The 17952-nt window shown below is 47.0% G+C and overlaps 1 protein-coding gene and 1 long non-coding RNA gene across 12 annotated transcripts in view; one reads left to right on the forward strand and one right to left on the reverse strand.

Annotated features, from left to right (window-relative positions):
• Positions 1–15980, reverse strand: part of LOC111937848 (uncharacterized) — a 27752-nt gene extending 11772 nt beyond the window's left edge. Inside the window, exons 1-5 of one of the 3 annotated variants that reach the window (XR_015278370.1) lie at positions 14890–15980; positions 9227–9359; positions 5873–6089; positions 5383–5579; positions 1669–4696 (exon numbers count right to left, since the gene is read on the reverse strand). This is a non-coding gene — a long non-coding RNA (uncharacterized LOC111937848). Of the gene's footprint in view, positions 1–1668; positions 4697–5382; positions 5580–5872; positions 6090–9226; positions 9360–14889 lie in introns of those variants that run through there. The other 2 variants (XR_015278368.1, XR_015278369.1) reach the window with 2 other exon arrangements.
• A 91-nt stretch (positions 15981–16071) lies between these two features.
• Positions 16072–17952, forward strand: part of USP32 (ubiquitin specific peptidase 32) — a 62217-nt gene continuing 60336 nt past the window's right edge. For 2 of the 9 annotated variants that reach the window (XM_086858956.1, XM_086858958.1), the window contains exon 1: positions 16088–16284. In XM_086858956.1, the coding sequence (XP_086715082.1) occupies positions 16227–16284 (58 nt within the window). In that variant the 5' untranslated portion in view covers positions 16088–16226. Of the gene's footprint in view, positions 16285–16328; positions 17063–17092; positions 17347–17952 lie in introns of those variants that run through there. The other 7 variants (XM_086858960.1, XM_086858957.1, XM_086858962.1 and 4 more) reach the window with 7 other exon arrangements.

Genomic DNA, 17952 nt, shown 5'->3' on the forward strand with positions numbered 1-17952 from the left:
GCTGGGGTGGCCCCAGAGCAAACCACAGCTATGTTGGAGCATCCAGATTGCAAGGTGGGGACGCCCTAATTCCCAGCAGCTGACAACAAAGCGATGGCTCATTCCTCACTCCCTCCCCGGCTGGAGGAGCTTCTCCAGCCGCTGTTTTCCCTGTTCCCATGTCTGGGACAGCAGCTCAACCCGCCCAGCTCCTCCAGCACTGATCACATCCTTCTGTAAAAAGTGCAGGTGTAAGGGCTGTGTGTGAGCAGGACAATGTTCACCCCGCTCGGTGGCAGTGTGACTGTGGCTGCGTGAGTGCCTCACCTGTCCCTGCTGGGCGGTGACTTTGCAGGTGTTGGAGGTGAGAGTTCTCTTTGACCCGGCTGTTCCTGAAGGTACAACTGGTTTAAAGCTGCTTCAGAGTCTTCCTTGTGAGTTCTGGAACTGACTCGGGGTTTTCTGAAGGACGGTGGAATTGCTTCAACGAATAAAAGGGAACATAAAGCCACCTCTAGAGGTGTTTATGTCAACGAGCAGCGCAGGTTGACTCACGCTTGGGCAATAACTCTTGCTAAACCTCGGCCCCTCGGGCCGGCAGCAGCCCTGAGCTGAGGGATGGCTGCTCCATCCTCACTTGTGCCGTTTGTCCCTGCAGGGGCTCCATGCCGGTGTGGCAGATCCAGCCGTGTCCCCTCGCTGTCCCCGCTCCCCGGGTGGGATGCGGGGATCGCCTCCGGCCGGGCGCTGCCGCTGGATGTCACTGTCGCCGTGTGTGCTGTGTGCTCCCCGCGCATCCCTTGGGCAATCCTGATGCCAGAGGTCCCGCTGCTTGCATTTTTATTTTTTTACCGCACACTTCCAGGGTCTCGGAGAGTCCAGGAGCCTGGTTTCTTTCTCAGGGCGAGACGTGAGGCTGATTTCTGCAGCTTTCAGTCACTTACAGGAGCCAGGAGAGGGCAGAGGATTCTCTGCTCTAGCTCGAAGCTGAGAATTGCATCTGGGATTTTCACCGAGTGTAAAAACAGAGTTGGGACCAGTGCTTAAATCCAGATGCGTGTGGCGTTTTTGTTTATTAGTTAAATTATGAAATTCTATTAATACGGATTTAAATTTTTAATTAAAAAAAGCCTAGAACCCCAAATACTGAGCAAAGGGGATGGAGATGCCTCATTTTAGATGACTGATGAGCAAGGCTGGTGGATGGCTGCCCACTGGCCTCTCTCCTTAACAAAACCCCCCAAATTATCAAATTACCGTGCTGACAACCTCAATCCCTTAAAATTAAATATTGATTCTGTATTTTTCTGTTGACTCATCCAAATCAGGAGGCGTTTCCAAGCCATCTATTTCTGCTGCTCGGAGCGTGCTGGTGCCCCCCGGAGCCGCAGCCTGTTTGTGCTCGAGCAGAGTCGCAAAATGCTGATTTTTCTCCCACTTGTCTTGCATAACAAAAGGCATTTGTCACCCGTTACATAACGGCGGGTTTGTCACTCCTCCCGCCGGCCTCTCCAGCCCAGCACAGCCTGGCTGGGTGCTCTGAGCATCCCCGGGATCCCCGGCGTCACCGATCCTGCAGCCAGCACCGGCCTTGGCCTTTTTCCCCTCCTTGTACGGGACGATGTGGAGCTCTGTGGTTTGCTGGTGGATTTTTAGGGGACCAAAAGGATGGGGAGGGTGTTTGGGTGGTTTTTGTTTTTTTTTTTCTTTTTAATACTTTGTTTGAGGGGGCAGTAGGTTTGTCCTTAGCTGAGGTCGTGTCCCAGGCCTGCAGGAAGGGCTGTGCTGGAAATGGAGCTGAATTTCCTCTCTGCAGCCCTCACAAGTTTCAGGGAGCAGGAGCACCTGTCACCACCTGCCTCCCCGGGCTGCCAGCTGATTTTTAATGCCTCTCCTTTAATCTCGGGTGTCTCTGCTACCAGCAGGAATTTGGGTTTGGGTTTTTCTTTACAGTAGGTTTGATTCCCTCCTGGATGGAATATCTTCTTGGAGCCTTAAAAATAAATAAATGGTTTTGTTTCCCTGTGAACTAAAAGCAAAAGCTGGCTGGATTCTTCTTTCTCCCTAACTGGAGGAGAGGGCTGTGTACCTGTGGCCTCACACATATTTGTGGCCTTATCCCTGCCAGCTATCAAATGACCACAGCTCCCTTCTAAATGTGAAGCAGGCAAATGTCCCAGTAATGCAACAAAGTTGTCCTTGTTTTCTGATTTCCTCAAAAAAATTTCATAGTTGACACTTTTTTTTTTTTTTGGTGGATCTGATTCTAATTATTTTTTAATAAACTCCCTAAAGTCCATGTTTCTTGTGGACCTTTGAACTTCCTGGTGCACCCAGCCTTTGCTCAGGAGATACGTTTATGGTCGGCTTTGAGTTAACCCTTTGGAGTTTGTGTTCTTAAGGAACTCAATGCACTTTCCTTCCCTTGTTCAGGTGATGCTCAGGCACAGAGATCACTGCTGGCAAACCCAGGCTGTACCTGAACTTATGGCCTGTTTCAAAGTTTAATTCCTATAGAGTCAGATAAAACCATGGATCAGATTGGATCTGTAAAGCATGACTGGAAGCATGGGATGAACAAACATCTCCAAAGACTGTAAACAGCACTCAGCCACCCAGAGCAGCAGGGAAAGTCCTGCTGATAAACAGATTTCTCAGTAATAGGCTTCTCCTTCAACATGGATCAAGCCATGGATGCTGCAGGTCATCCCCTTAAATCAGTACAGCAGGAACACCTTTTGGGGATTAAATTTCTTACCAGATTAAATTTCTTTCATTTTCTTACCAGGCACTTGTCCATTCGCTTGTTCTTGATGTAATTTTACAGATTGTGCAGTTACTTCCTGTCCATCCTGGGGAGAGGGAGAAAAACTCCCCCCAAAGAGCAGAAGGCAAGATGTGGATTGTGAGTACAAACTTCATCTTCCTCCTCATTCTGCTCCCCCAGGTCTGCCTTGGGAGTGTAACCACTGACAGAGCCTTTGCACAGCTTTTATTCTGATGGGGAGCAGGGACCTTGGGCTGCACCTTGGGTGTTCTTAGGGAGCTGAGATCTCAGTTCCCCTCCCAGTATAATGGGGATTCAGGGTTACCTCCTTCCTTGGTGCTGAAAGCCAACAGCAGTGACATTTCTCTCTCCTGCACGGCATCTCTCTTTAAACTGCCCTTGCCAGGGAGAAGCCTGGAAAGGCTTGGAGTTAAAAGGATTTTGTTTTGGAAATTTACTTCCAGGCGAAATGCTTTCACAAAGAGAACTGCACTGTGCCGTCATGGCCTGACCAGTCAGACAAGTGCAATTGTTGTGTCTCTGGGACAATTGGTGCAATTGCTGCAGCTGTGACTCAGCTGTGCTCCTGTGCCAGGTCGCTTCTGGCACCCACAGTCACCCCCAGGGCTGCACAAAGGCCCCTCTCTCTGAGGGCTCTCTGGGCCCGGCTGTGCTGAGGATCCATCGCTGCTCTTGGCAGAAGTTGGGATGATCTTGGTCAGGAACTCCTTGTGCAGCCGGTGGTGCTGAGCTCCTACTGAGCCAAATGCCCAGAGCAGCTATCACCTTGGGAAGGCACTTGTGGGTGGGTCTTGAACCAGAGGCAGGTCCTTGCTCTCAGGCTGTCTTAGGGAAGTTTGGCTTTTACCCATGGCTGAATTCAATAATGAAAAAAATCCATTAAGACAAGCCCTCCCTTAAGACATCTGTGGCATTTTCCCTCCTGTGTCTGCTTTCTTCCTCCCCCTTGTCTGAATTTCGCTGTCAGCTCTGGGTGCAGGAGCCTTTCACAGGCAGGTGCTGAGCAGATGCAAAGGCAATTTCTTGCTAACTTTGCAGTGAGCTTTACTTAGGCCATCTGAGGCACGTTACCATTGTTTAACCCACACTAGGAGCTTGCAGTGTTAGGTGTTACTTTACACAAGATAAGCTCTGCAGAGGGAAGCAGAGGTGGCAGCTGTGAGTGTAGCTGTGCTGCCTCAGCCTGGTTGCTGTGAGGACTCTGTTAGAAGTGGTTTGGTTGAAGGAGTTGTTGAAAATGCAGCTGATTTCTCAATGCCTGTTCCCAAGCACACTCTCGTGCCTGCTGCCTGCAGTCATGTCATCTGTCCCCACTGTGACAGGCAGCTCCTCTCCTCACCTGCAAAGACTGACACCAAGGAGAAGCCAGCTCCTGTCCTCACCTCTCCAATCGAGATGCCAAAGGGTAGCATGTCCCTGGCTGATCAGAGCCAGGAGAAACGAAGCTTCTCCATCAAAAGCTTTCACCTGCACCACGAGCCAGATTAAAGCCATTTAGGAACTCCAGGGACATGAGCTGGTTGTTAGCACAGGCATAAGCCATATTTGCATGGCCATATCTGTGTCCTTGTGAGATTACAGCTTCCACGTGGCATGTGACTGCAGCATGGAATGGCTCTCCTGGCTTATCATGTGTACATTTTGCTTTGCTGAGGATTGAGAGGGCCTTGAGCTCCCCTTGCAAATCCAAGTCTTTGTTCTCCCCTTCAGTGTTGGCTGCACTCGGAGCTCAGCCAAAGCCAGGGATATACAAGTGGGAGGCACAGATGGACTTCTGTGGCCAGCCTTCATCTGAGGATCTTGTTGTATTTAGAAGTTGTCCGTCAACCTGGTTCACTCCTGCGAGATCAGGCATGAGAGAAGCCTGTGGCTGTGTCCTTCCCCCTCCTCTGGGAGACAACACTGCTTTCTCCTTGGAAGCTTCTCCTGCTGGAAGGTGGCATAAAACAGACCACATCTCTGGAAATCTATCAGATTATCCTGCCTACCTACAACAGGAATGCTTTGAAAGGATGCTCTAATTGGATGGGGAAAATCAGAGTACAAACAGATTATGCCTCTCCTGTTTCTCTCCGTGAAGGAAAGGAGCCCAAGTGCCAGTCAAACACATTGTACTGAAACAGTGCACCTTAGGGAAAACTCTTCCTTTTCCCCTGACAGCTCTCCTGTGAATATTAATTTCTCTATTTGAGTGCCTTCATCTTCCAGGAGCTGTGCAAGTGCAAACATTAACCAACTCCTCTGGTGCAGCAGCTCTTGCAGTGCAGAGTAGGCATGGAGCCAGAAAGGAAGCAGTTGTGAAGATATTCTGTGTCTGCTGCTGGTTGTTCTTTGCTGCTTTGGGCAGATTTAACATGATTACCACGTGCAATGTGATGAATCTGGTGTGTATAATATATGCAGGCATCTGATATGCTATTTATGTACTGATAGGTCACAGGAAGGAGAACTGATAAACACAGATAGATGTACAGGTATCCTGCATTGCACTCAAACCAACTGCTTGTACATGTGGTTTAGTTAAACATCAACCCCAAACAATGTTGCCAGATGTATTGCAGTCTAATGCCAAATAGGAATTGTAATGAGGAATGTTTCCAGCAACCTGTTCTTACCAGGAGAGTGGTTGAATGCTCCATTTGATGGAATGATTAATGATACTCAGCAACTGCTCCAACTGTAGGGGTGGAGGCTTTGCTAGTTCCATCTGGAAATTCCTTTCCTGGTGCTTAAGGATCATGAAGATGATCTTCTCTCTGTACATGAGTGCCTACTGGCTCCAGTTAACAAATCTTGTGTCAGGGGAAGGGATCTGAAAGAGAATTTGGGCCAGTTGTTGTTCCTGTCTGCATCATTAGAGACATCTCAACTGTCAGAGCAGTTACTTTCTGGTACCTGAAGGGAGTTACTCATTTAACCACTTGTTTGCAATTAATGTGGTCTAAACACAAGTGTGATTGGTGACCAGTAGTGTGGGGAAACCATAAACACATCTGCATCTCTTTTATCCACCTCTGGCAAAATCAGGTGTGGTCCAAGTGTTCCCAGACTGGGAGACACAGGCAGCCAAACCTTCCAGAGTGCCCAAAGGTACCAGTGACCAACCTCTAGTGCTGGTGCTTCTTCTCAGTTGTATTTTCAGGTGTTCCTGCACTACTTTATGCTTCAACTGTTCTGTAGATGTTTGTCTTCAGCTTCTCAGCCAGCTGTTTGTGAGCTGATTGTTGGTGTTTGCTAATGTCTATGACTTTTATAGCTGCTTAAAGTCCTCAGGAACTGAAAGAGCATTATCAGCTTCCTCCACACTTCTTCAACTTGCAGCCTGTGAGAAATAGAATAGTTAAAGGCTTTACTTTTTATTGTGTTTCATAAATTTGTAGGGGTTTATGCGAATTAAAATAGGCATTATTGATGATATGTGAGGTGAGAGCCCATCCCTTAGGTGCTGCTTATAAAATCAAATCTGTAACAAGTTGGATATCTACTTGTATTGAAAATAATTTGACTTCTCTTGTTAATCTTTTGGATGATGAAATATGAACTCTCTAGCTGATACCAGCCTTGGTCACTTCCTCTCCCCTTGAATCAGAGAAGCCTGGAAAATGATGAACCTGGTACACATTTCCAAGTTGGTGCTGCCTGGGGAATGGGGAGAGGGACAGCATCTTTCCTCTCTGAGCCATGGCACCTCCAATTTCACAACCCCCCTTGGTGGAAGAGGCTCTCAGTTCTGTATCTCCTTTCCCTGCTCCTTTAGAAGATTTTGGTACCTATCCCCAGTGATGTTCTTTGCACAGGAGTGTCCAACTGGCTGCAATTCCAGGGAGCACATGGTCGATGAAGCTCCTGGGCAGTGCTGTGTCCTGGGGTTCCATGGGGTAGTGAAGCTCAGGCTCATGACAGCATTCAGGTCTCGTCCCTGTGCTGTCACTGCTGCCCTTTGCGTGCTCATCCTGCCTCTCTCCTCTCATGCCTCCCATCACACTGCCCTGTGCCTGACCCTGTGTGCACAAAGGGTGGCTGCTGCTTGGAGTGGTTCTAAATTCCCATTTAATGCTGACTTCAGCTCATGGATTTTCTAGAGAAAATCAAGTTTCATTTTTTGTTGTATTTTGGTTTTATTCAAAGGAAAAAGCAAGGAAGTTCCCTTTCAGCCTGTAGAATACAGCTGTCAAAAGAAGTGGCTCCATTTCTCTTTCTTAAAGCCTTGAGTAGCCTTTAATTCTTAAAATAAGCCCAAAAAAGGGCAGTCTTCTTTATGTTATGCTTTGGGTCTCTTGTATGGTGGTGCAGGGGAGTAGCTGTAGTGAAACGTAGGCTCTGCTGAGATTGGCAGCAGGAAAAAAAAGCAGAGCATGGATTTCATTTCAGTGATGTTCTGATTCCCTCCTACCAGCCTGGAATTGCTGAATGTGAGCCTTTGTCTGGCATATGGGGATTTGGAGAACTGTTGCTAATTACAGCAGTTGTGCTATCTCACTTAAATGGCTTAAATTATATATTAAGTGCCTTTATGATCTCCCACAACATGCTGGAATGCAAAGTAATGCATTTTCTGCTGTTTATAGTTTATGGCAGGAGTAACTTAGAGAACATTAATCTGCACAAAAAATGGGGTTTGACGATTTATCGCTTGTGTAACTCCCAGTGGGGTCTCTAGATGCTCAGATCCTGTTGTGCAGGGTGTTATCCAGAGGCAGGGCATGAATTTCCATCTTGGAAGGTGAAGTTTTATCAAAAGGAAAGACACTGTGGGTGGCTGTAGGGATGGCAGGGAAGGGTCATGGCACACTGCTGGTCAAGCATTGTGGAATTAGTCTCATGGCAAAGGTAAAAAGTGTGGGACCTGGAGGAGGACCACAGGAAGTCACATTCTAGCTTATTTAAGTATTCCCATTATTTTCATTAAAATTTAATTTGAAATTAGAAACAGGTTACTAAGCATCATATCTAGAAGTGGGAGTGTTCCAGGGCCTAGATTAGTGCTTATCCAGAAAAAGAAAGGTATTATGTCTGCTCAGGAATCTCTTTTTTTACCCCTTTTCGTGTTTTTATTTAGCAAAAATTCTGTTAGTCATCTGTTTCCACCCAGACTCCTGTGTCTCTTGCTTCTAAATCTTCAATTTCTATTTCTGCTATTGTACCTAATGTTTAGAGAAAATGTGAGAAGAGCGTGCTGTGAATGTCTTGTTGCTGGATCTGGTGTGAGGAGTAACTGTGGAGCAGCTGAGCAGTGCTAGCCAAGGCTCCAAGAACCTAGGAAGGCACAGTTTGAGGGAGTACATAAATCACAAAGTGACAACAATGAAAAGATTGGCACATTCTGACCCATAATCTGGTTTAATTTGGCACAGCTCTCTGTAAAATCACAAGTTCTGTTAGAATATGCTACTAATTAGCAATATTTCACCTATCTGAAATTAACAGGCTCTGCAGAATAGGAAAAAAAGAAGTATTTTTGTCTGGTTTTGCTTGCTAGTAGCTTGAAAATGGGGAGGTGAGAAACTTGTGTCAAATCTTGAAGTATAATTTTGCAATTAAAAGACTGAGGAGAAAGTGTGATCTGAAGACCTTCAGTTTCCTTGCCATGACATAAAATTAACAGCTCTCTTCATTTTCATTCTGGTTTAATATTCCTGCAGAGAAGGAAGCAGAAAGAGCTCCCTGGGCTGGTTTCAGTGGAATGGAGGAGCTGTTACTTAGGCAATAACAGGATACAGGCTGGGAGGGGTTTGGGCTGGCATTAGCTGGGTAATGTCTGCACAATGCTCTGGATGTTATAATGTGATATATATCTAAAGCTAAAAACAGAGAGATGCTCTCTGGGAGATAGGAAACTGTTTAAAAGCATCTCCTGATTGGCTTCCCAGAAATTTTCAAGGTCGTACATGCACCAGCTTGCAGGGATGCACAGCTGGCACCTCAGCACTAAAGGCAGAAGAATCTCAACTTGAAGGCTGTTAGTGAACTGTGTGGGTAAAAATAGAAGGATAAATTGAAACTACCTGAAAGTGGAAGAAACAGCTGGGAAGTGATAAGAGAAAGCGAAATGAGTGAAGAAACTCTTTGCCCATCATTGTGGTGTCCAAGTGCTTTATAAGAACTTCAAATTGCTCCTTCCTTGAATGTACCAATTTTCTTTTTCAAACTGTGACAATTTGGCAACCTCCATCTACCCTGAACTTGTCTTCTCTTGCTAAGAATCTGCTCAAGAGTCTACTCCATACTCCAGGCCTAAATTTTATTACAATTGCTGGGTCAAAAGCTCTTCTAGGAGTAGCTGGACTTTTACCCAGAGGCTGAGTGAGTGCCAAAGGCTTTTATTGGTCAATTAACCATAGGTTTTATAAAATGCATATAAAACAAAAATAAAGTAAAATAAATTTAAAATAAATTAAAAAAATACAATAAAACAAATAATATGGTAGGCAAAATTCTAATTAACCCCTAATGACTTACCTTGCTGCATGGGCACAATCAAGCCACAAAAGTGGCAAGGCAAAATGTTGTCAGAGCTACATGTCCAGCAGCGATCTGTCATGTTTGAGCTTGGGAGTCCTCTGGAACACACTGACAGGCACTGAGTGTTGGGCTGAAATGACAAGAAAACAACCTGGTTGTCACTGTCCTGCAGTGGCTCACTGCTGGATCCAGGGGGTGGAGTTGCTTGAGCAGATGGCAACTCATCAGACTGTTTTAGTTGCCTTCTTGGCTTGTTCAAACAGTTTTTCATTGACTCTGATTACAGGCATAATGCCATCTTAGATAATGCCTCTTGATAAAGGACTTTAAGATCCTTAATTACTATTATTAGTTATTTGACACCATAAAATAGAGGTCTGCTGTTTTAATGCCTATTTCACCCCTGTCTGTAGGGTGTCTGGAGTGTCCTTAACAAAAACAGGGAGGTGGAACTTTTGGAGCCCAGTCAGAGGTAATGTGTGCATGCAGCATAAAAATGTGTGTGTGCACATTTGGATATGCCATTGTCCACAGCTCTTTCACTCAGTGTTGGGAGAGCACTGAACTGAGACATCAGCCTGTTGGCAGGGGCACGAAGGCTGGCAGGTTTCTCTGTTTGGGGATGTCCTTTGTTCGATGTTTGAATCGTGTGAAACCTTAATTAGCAAATAAGAAGCTTTGGCCTTCCCTTGCAAGTTCTGAAGCAGAATTAAGGGAAGTGCCAGGATGTGCCAAATGACACAACAATCCTGGCTCTGAGGCTTTTGTTTTGCTCTGCTGCCCTGCTGTTTTGAGATGCACTTCCCACTGTATCAGCTGCTGGCAAAATGTTCCCCAAGTTGGTCCGTGTTTGATGCTTTGGTGTTGCTTTCTCTGTACACAAGAATCAAACTGCTGCAGTGCTGGGGACTTGTGAGCAGAAGCCTTTGAGCTGAGAATAAAGCAGCCCTTTCTTTGCAGGGGAGAGGTGCCCCCGTGGTGAGTCCCTGCCCGCTGTGCACCGTGCTCTGGGGGCCACGCAAGCTCCTCTTTCCACAACGCAATCTGGGCCTTCCTGAAGCAGAGTCAACATTAGTCACTTCTTGCAAAGCCACTCCTTTCATTTGATCTTCTAGTATTAATTACTTGCACTTCCTCTTGTCACAACGCTGGGGTTTTTTCACTGCCCTGGATGGAACTGCAGAGAAACCCTTTAGCTCCATTCCAATGCCACAGTGGTTTCTGTCTACTAGAGAGCACAGAATTGCTTTTATCAAACAAATTTCTTTTCCCATTGTTTCCTGATGACAGATACTACTCTTAATCTACACAGAGACAACACTTTGAAATGGGAGATCTCTATTCCCATCAATTGTTGGTACGCTGATAAATCATAGCATGTCTCATTTTCTGAATGACACATGTCTGGATTGCAGTCTGCCTCTTTTTTGTCACAGTTTTTCAGTGCTAACAACAGCCTTGCCAAAGCTCATCTGTTCCCTTAGTGTGCACTCCAGCAGGCTGATTAATTCTGTCACACTTTCCCTGTATAAGGCATAATCAAACAGGTTGATAGAAAATCGGGAAGGACGTGATATTTTTATAAATATCCAAGGCATTGCACTTATTTTGTGACTGCCATTAGCTGTGCCACCTTGTTACTCCTGGGTTGGAAGAGCATCAGCAAAGTCTGCCAGGAAAGAAGAGTTTGTCACTGTTCTTTGTGGGCCTCATGTGTGATTGTGCCACCCTTCCACGCATAGGGAAGCCTTGCTTAGGAGAATATCAAGAGTGGAGGGTGCCTTATGGTGTTTTCTTCTCTGTCTTTCAAAGGCAACTGCAGGAAAAGTGGGGGACCACTTACCCACAACCCTTAAAATAGCAGTGAACGTGTGTGACGTGCCTCACTTTTCTGGGTTGTGCAGATCCCACTATTAATAACAGGAGCTGAAATTATGGATTGAGCAGTAATGTGAGCAGCACTTCTGAGCAGCTTTAAACCTGTCACGGGCTCCCTGAACACAAACATCCAGGGGTAAGTGGCTCAGCAGAAACATTCATTAATTCTCTTATAATGGGCTGGCAGAATTAAACAGAGGTAGCCCACAGCTCAAATGAGGTCTGAGGGATGCTCCCACTTCCCTCGCTGCCTTTTTTATAGCCTGGGCAGTGCTGTCCAAACCCCGTTCTCGTATCTGCCACAACCTGATGTACAGGTCTGGCGTTTGGCACGTGTGGGTGTGCAGAGTAGGGCTGTCACTCATGCCTGCGCAGCAGTGGCTGTCACCCCCACGCTGTACTGTCACCAGAGCTCAGCCCTCTGGGACAGAGGGACGCGCTGTTCTCTCCCGTGTCCCCGCCCCGCTTGGAACTCACCAGGAAAAAGGAGGGGATGAGGTGTCCGCTGTTGCCGGGAAGCAGCAGGGTATGATGCCAGGGCACGGGCCTGGCTGTTGGGGCAGGGGCAGCTGCTCAAAAAAGTCAAGAGAGTGCCGGGAAGGGCAGGTGTGAAAAGAGAAGTGCCCTCAAACTGGAAATGAGGAAAAAAATCCCGATCATCTCACTCTGAGAGTCCCCTGGCCACACCACACTGCAGCCCTGGTGAGCCCTGCCTTCATTAACATGTCCCTTCAACAAGGGGGATGATTTAAATTTCTCATTTTTTTAAAAAAATGAAATATTTCATTCTCCCTAGCAGTATTCCACTACCAAGTTCATGCTGGCAATAGAGTGGGAGTACAGCTTACATGACAAGAATAGGAGGGACCTGGTAAAAATCTGCTCCTTTTCTTTCCCCCAGAGTTTATATAAATCTGTCACCCTCTGCTACCACTCTAAGCCACTTATTTTCTAGAAAATGTGGGATGTGATAGAAGTTTCAGTTTGTATATTGTTCTGTTGTTCTTTGAGGAAGCCTTTTGTACTTCTTCTTACTCTCTGATAATATCAGAATCAGACTGGCAGATAACGATTTGGGGTATTTTTCTCATTCACCAGTTCACTGTAATTAGATATGAAACCATTTATTTCTGACCACTGCAGACCTGATTGAATCCTCTTACTGCATCTGGATCTCTCTCCTGATTTCTACTCTTCTCAAATATTTGGGATGTGCTCTGTCACACTCCTGTCAGGTCTGTCTGAAGCAGGAAGGGGTAAAAGTTGTCCTGTGTTTGTCCAGTGCCAGGAACAGTCCTTAAAGAATTGATAGTATCCAGGGTGGGGAGACATGTATTGCAGAAAGGGACACAGATTTAGAGGCCAACAACAAAGTTGCATTTTTGGCTTCTGTTTTAGTGAAGGTGAATCAGGAAATCCTAAGGCCTTACAGTGCTCTTCTCAGAAGGGATTTTGAATTGCTACAGCAGCTCCTCTGATGTTTGGCTCATCCCTTTTGAGTTCAGGCCTTTCCACTGCAGCTCCAAACCCCTTCTCCTTGCAGATACCTGCTGAAGGCTGAGCTGGAGCAGAGGGTGTGGATTTTCCCCTGTTCCTGTAGCCTTGGACTGCAGCAGCCCTTGCAGAGCCCGAGAGCTGCTGTGCTGCCAGGCTCCCGCAGCTCCTGTGCAGCAGTAAATACCTGCTTTGCCTCAGATCCTTGACAGTGATGCAGAGACACTTAAAGATATTTGCTAAGTGCTTGTGAATTAGTTTTTGATTAGCGAATAATTAAATAAATCCCAGCAATCCAAAGGACACGTGCCCAGTTCGATTTGCATACGTAGCACTTCTCTGTGACAGGAGAGGAGCTCAATTCATTTAATGCAAGTCTAAATTCGCTGTATCTTAATTTGATTTACCTTTGACATAGCATTTAAATAGCAGCAACATCTATAATCTTGTGCTCCCCAATAAGGCTTCAGTAAAAACTTACTGCCAGATCTAATCCAGAGTTAGCACACACAGCCTTATCTCTGGGTTCCTGCTTCAGTGCCTTTGAGAACATGCTTAATTTAATCTGAACAAAGACTCTGCCATCGGGAGCCTCCAGCCTGGCTTTCCAATCCAGAGTATCTTTGTGATTAAATTTGGTGCAGGCCACGGTGTGTACAATGGATCCAGTAAATGATTTTGAAGTGCTTTTCAAACAAAATTCTGCTGGTTCTTGGACACCGTCTGTACATCTGGGACATGAGGCATGCCACTTCAGCTGAGTTTTTTTTAAGTATCATACGTTTTCCTTGGAAAGAGGTATGTGTTTTTGGGTTAATAGGAAATGTTAGCCATCATTATGAACCATCACACCAATCCCTTTTCCTTCCCACAGTGGAAGGAACTCCTGACTAGAGGGGTCTGCTTCCTCATTTGCACCAAATACCCAGTCAGCTGTTTGTGACTATAACTATAAGCTGGTGGTAGGATCTGATTTGTAATTATAATTTCAGTCATTCATTTTTTTCATGATTTAGTTGTTATTAAACCCCCTATACTGCCTGATATTCTCTATTGCCTGAGAGCGGGGTTTGTGTGAATTACATGTAGAGGTTCTGTCATAACATCACAGATAAAAATGAAATAACTTTGCAAATTTATGTAGTAATTTTTGTGGTGGCTGCAGAGGCATCAGGTCAGAGTGTCCTGGCAGGGTCCCTCACTGCTTGGTGTAGACAAAACAGGCCTGGCAGTGTCGTGTCAGGACTCTGGTGAGCTTTGGTACTCAGGAATTGGCTGTTGCTCTCTAGTAAGAGCCTGAGGATAAATAGTCCTGGAGAAATTGGCCTGCAAACCAGCAGGAATTGGTGTGGAGCTGCCTTACCCCATCACTGAAGCTGCTTCCTGCTTTAATTGCTTTCTCTAACTGCTCTGCCAGTCTGGGGCTGGCTGTGTCCCAGTGCTGCTCATTCCAGGCAAAATGGGACTCTCATTATCTTTGTAATACAGAGGAGAAACCAAAACATTAAAATATTATTACTGGACGTAAGGTCACACAGGAACACGACAGAGAAGTCAGGAATTAAACCCCATCTCCTCAGCTGAGAGTTAATACTTTAAGAAAGGAGTCCATCACAAACAGAGCATGGCTCTAGGAATGCCAAGGAATATTTCACTTGATCACAGGATAAAACAGATTTCTCCAGCTGTTTCTGGTATTGCCAGCTTAAGCTTTTGATTGACACATTGCCATATTGTTGAATTCATTCTCAAATGTTTTAAAGAGTTTATTTTCTATCTAAACTGAAAGCTGCTTGGTGAGGAACTATGTTGAGAAGAGATGTAAAGCTAGGGTAGGAGTAAGAGGATATATACATCAAGGGAGATTATATCCTCTTATTCCTCTGCTACCTTTACATTTACCTTTACTCTTTAAATGATAAATACATAACCAGCGGCTGATGGGTGAAGTATATTTCCACCAATTTAATTTATATTTTTAAAAATCACTTAAGTCCTCATAGCCTATATTCCAGAGAGGTAAAAGGTCTCTTTGTGGCAGATTTTATGCTTGAAAATGATATGGGTTTTTTATATGCCACAAATCTAAGATAGAAAAAACAATTCAGAAAAGATACAAGGAGGCTTTATGGAGCTTATTTCATTTCTAGTGTGTTTGCACTTGGGTTACACGAGGAGAAATTTGGCCTTGGAGCCCGTGTCTCTGTAAGCAGCATTCCTGGCTTTGCATATCAGATATGAAATTTGTTTGGAATGTTTGCTATAAAAATACCTACGCATGAACTTACATCAGCGAGAAAGCAACTCCGGCTTGACCTTTCTGCAGCTCCGATGTGGCAAGATCATTCCGTGCGGAAACAGTAACTTAGGGAATGACTCGCAACTGGTGTTTTTACAGGCTTTGTTTCAGTGCAGGAACAATCCTTGGAACAAGCTGCCCTTAGAAATCAGTGTTTTCTTTCAAACTCCTTATTTTCTGCTCGGGAGTGACCCAGGGTAGGTTACCAGGCTTAATGTTGTAACAAAGCCATTTGGGAAATCCTCCCATTCTGTGTCAGTCCTGGGCTGAATACTAAAAGCAAACATGCTGGAGAACAGCAAAGGGCAGGGGTGGTTTTGATCTTTTTACAATTCAGCCCGTGTTTCTGTTTCAGACAGTGAAAAGACATTTTAATGGAACAGGAACCTCCTACTGACACCCCATGCCTGCAGCCCTACGACTTAGAGGACTTTTTGAAGAAAACCCCCGTGCCCTGAGAGGTTTGAGAGAGCTGAGGGGCTGCTCCCCCTGAGAGGTTTGAGGGGGTTTGACCGTGTAAGGTTTGACAGGCTGATCCCCTGTGAGTTTTTTGGGGGTTGAGGAGCTTATTTTCTGTGTGGTTTAAGGGGATTGAAGGAATGATCCCCTGCGAGGTTTGAGGGGGCTGAGAGCTGATTCCCTGCGAGGTTTTGGGGGGCTGAGGGGCTGTTCCCTGTGCGGTTTGAGGGCATTGAGGAGATGACCCCTATGAGGTTTGAGGGGGCTGAGGGCTGATCCCCTGTGAGGATTGAGGCTGTTGCCTGTGCGCTTTGAGGGTGCTGTGACTCTCACCCTCCCACAGAAGCCTGGGGCTGTTCCGCCGGAGGCCCCATCGCACCGTAGTCCTTCTCTCCCCGGTGCACGCTACGGGAAGCGCTGACAGCTTTCGCAAGCGACACCTTCCGAAGAGCCCGTGCCGGGGCAGAGCCAGGTCCTTCCTCGTCACAGCTCCTTCCTCTGCGGCCGAGGAGCGAGCCCGGAGCCGTGGAGGCACCGGCGCGGCCGCAGCGCTGCAGAGCCCCGAACGCTGCGGTTCCCCCTCAGCCACCCCTGAGGGGACGCGCGACGGCGCCTCCGCGCGGGCGGCGGGAGAGGCGGGGGGGGGGAGGAGCCGGCGCTGGCCAATCACAGCCCCGCCCTGTCCTCCTCGCGCCCCACGTGACGCGGCGCGCGCCCCACGTGACCCGCGATGGAGGCTGCGGCGGCGGGGCGGGCGCGCGGCCGCCGCCTCCTCCTCCTCCCGCCCCCCCCGGGCGGCCCCGCCCCCCCTCCCCCGTCGGTAGCGGCTCCGGCGGGCGCCGCCGCGGCCATGGACTGAGCGGCACCATGGGCGCCAAGGAGTCCCGCATCGGCTTCCTCGGCTACGACGAGGCCCTGCGGAGGGGTGAGGGGGGCGGCGTGGAGGACGGGAGGGTGGGTGGAGGTTGGTGGGGCGGGGGGGGGGCCCGCGCTGTCCCCCGCCAGCGGGCGGTGAGGCGGCACCTCCATGACGGACCCCGCGCGGAGGCACTTGCGCCGTTCGGGGGCTCCTTCCCCGCACCTTTCGGCCCACTCCCCCCCGCCCCGTGGTTTATTTATTTATCTTATCTATTTATTTATTTTTCTCTCTCCCCTTCTCTAACGCGGCCCCGGCAGGGCCCGGTCCCCGCCGCCGGTGCCGTCCCCTCCCCGCCGCCCTCGGCCCGGCCTTCGCCTGTGGCTGGCCGGCTGTGCGCGGGCAGCCCGGATAAATCGGGAAGCGCTGCCATCCCGCTGTGACAGGGCTGTCACCCAGCTCCCGGCTCTGCCGGCCCTCCCGCTCCTCGTGTTTACTTCCCCGTGCTTGGGGATCACGCATCTGCAGCTCCGCATGGAAAGATGGATGTGGCGTGCGTGCCTCGGGGTTGATGTCGCTCGGTTGATGTTAGCCCGGTTTAGGGTCCTCCCGGAGGATTTAAAGAGGAACTAGCGAAGGGAAAACATAAACAAGCTGAATGGTGAACGCTTGCAGCTGCAGGGCTCCAAGGCGACAGTAAGCTACACCCTGGAAGCTCCCTGGCTCTGGAACTGATAGCCAAGTCCAAGGACAAAGAGGGACAGGAATTTTCAGCAGTAAATGGTTTGCAGGGAGGACAGGTGTTTGTAATTGTTGCCCTATTGTGCGTTCACGTGATGCAGTGCAGGTAAAGCAGCTCACCTGTTTGATATTTAAAGCCCTGATAAAATTCATAAGCTCAAGCCAATCTATAGCTGCCCTTTTTATTCCTGCTTGCATGTGAGAGGCATGTCAGGAGTGATAAGGGAGAACTGGGAGGAACCACTGGGTGTTAACTGAAAAAGAAACAAGTTGATGTGAAATGGGGTTTTTGTTAAATATTTTCTAATTTTTTTTTTCTGCTGGAGCCTCTGAGGGATGCCATGTCAGATAGGAAATGGAGCAACGTAGTGTCAAGCAGGAGAAACAAACGTATGATTCAAAGTCACTTGCACTTGCGTTGCAGATTTTAAACATAACAGCCCTGAAGAATTTTCCCTACTAGTGAAAGTATAGGAAGTCTTTGAAAGCTTTGGTGTACGTATTTTTAGAAGAGCTGGAGTTATAAATGCAGCTTGGTAGAGGTGTGAAGTTAAATATATCATGAAGTGTTTGAAATAAGCTGTTTGGTGGAAAATACAGTCATTTGGTCACGATGTATATTCCAAAGTTCCTAAAGAAGAAAAAAGAAGTGTTGTGAATTTTAAAGTTAAACTCTCACACTGCTTCAAAATCAAGGAAGTTGATTTGGGTGCTTCATAATTAATAAGATTGATTTCTTCTTAATAAGAAATTATTTCTGTGCAGTGAATACAATACTTGCCTTTGTTATTTTTTTTGGATGTTTTTCTTCTCTATATGAGACCTTCAATACTGTTTTTCTGTAGGAGACGAGAAAGGTTGTTTTAGGCACTCTGTTATAAATTGGTGTTTTGCTAAATAACTATGTTGTTTACTTAACCAGTGAATCACTGTATGTATAAAACAGTCCAGTTATCAAAACATTATTTTTTAGACCATTCTTACTTCCACAGAACC

This window comes from Cyanistes caeruleus, chromosome 21 (assembly GCF_971803275.1).
Source record: "Cyanistes caeruleus chromosome 21, bCyaCae1.hap1.1, whole genome shotgun sequence".
Taxonomy (NCBI): domain Eukaryota; kingdom Metazoa; phylum Chordata; class Aves; order Passeriformes; family Paridae; genus Cyanistes; species Cyanistes caeruleus.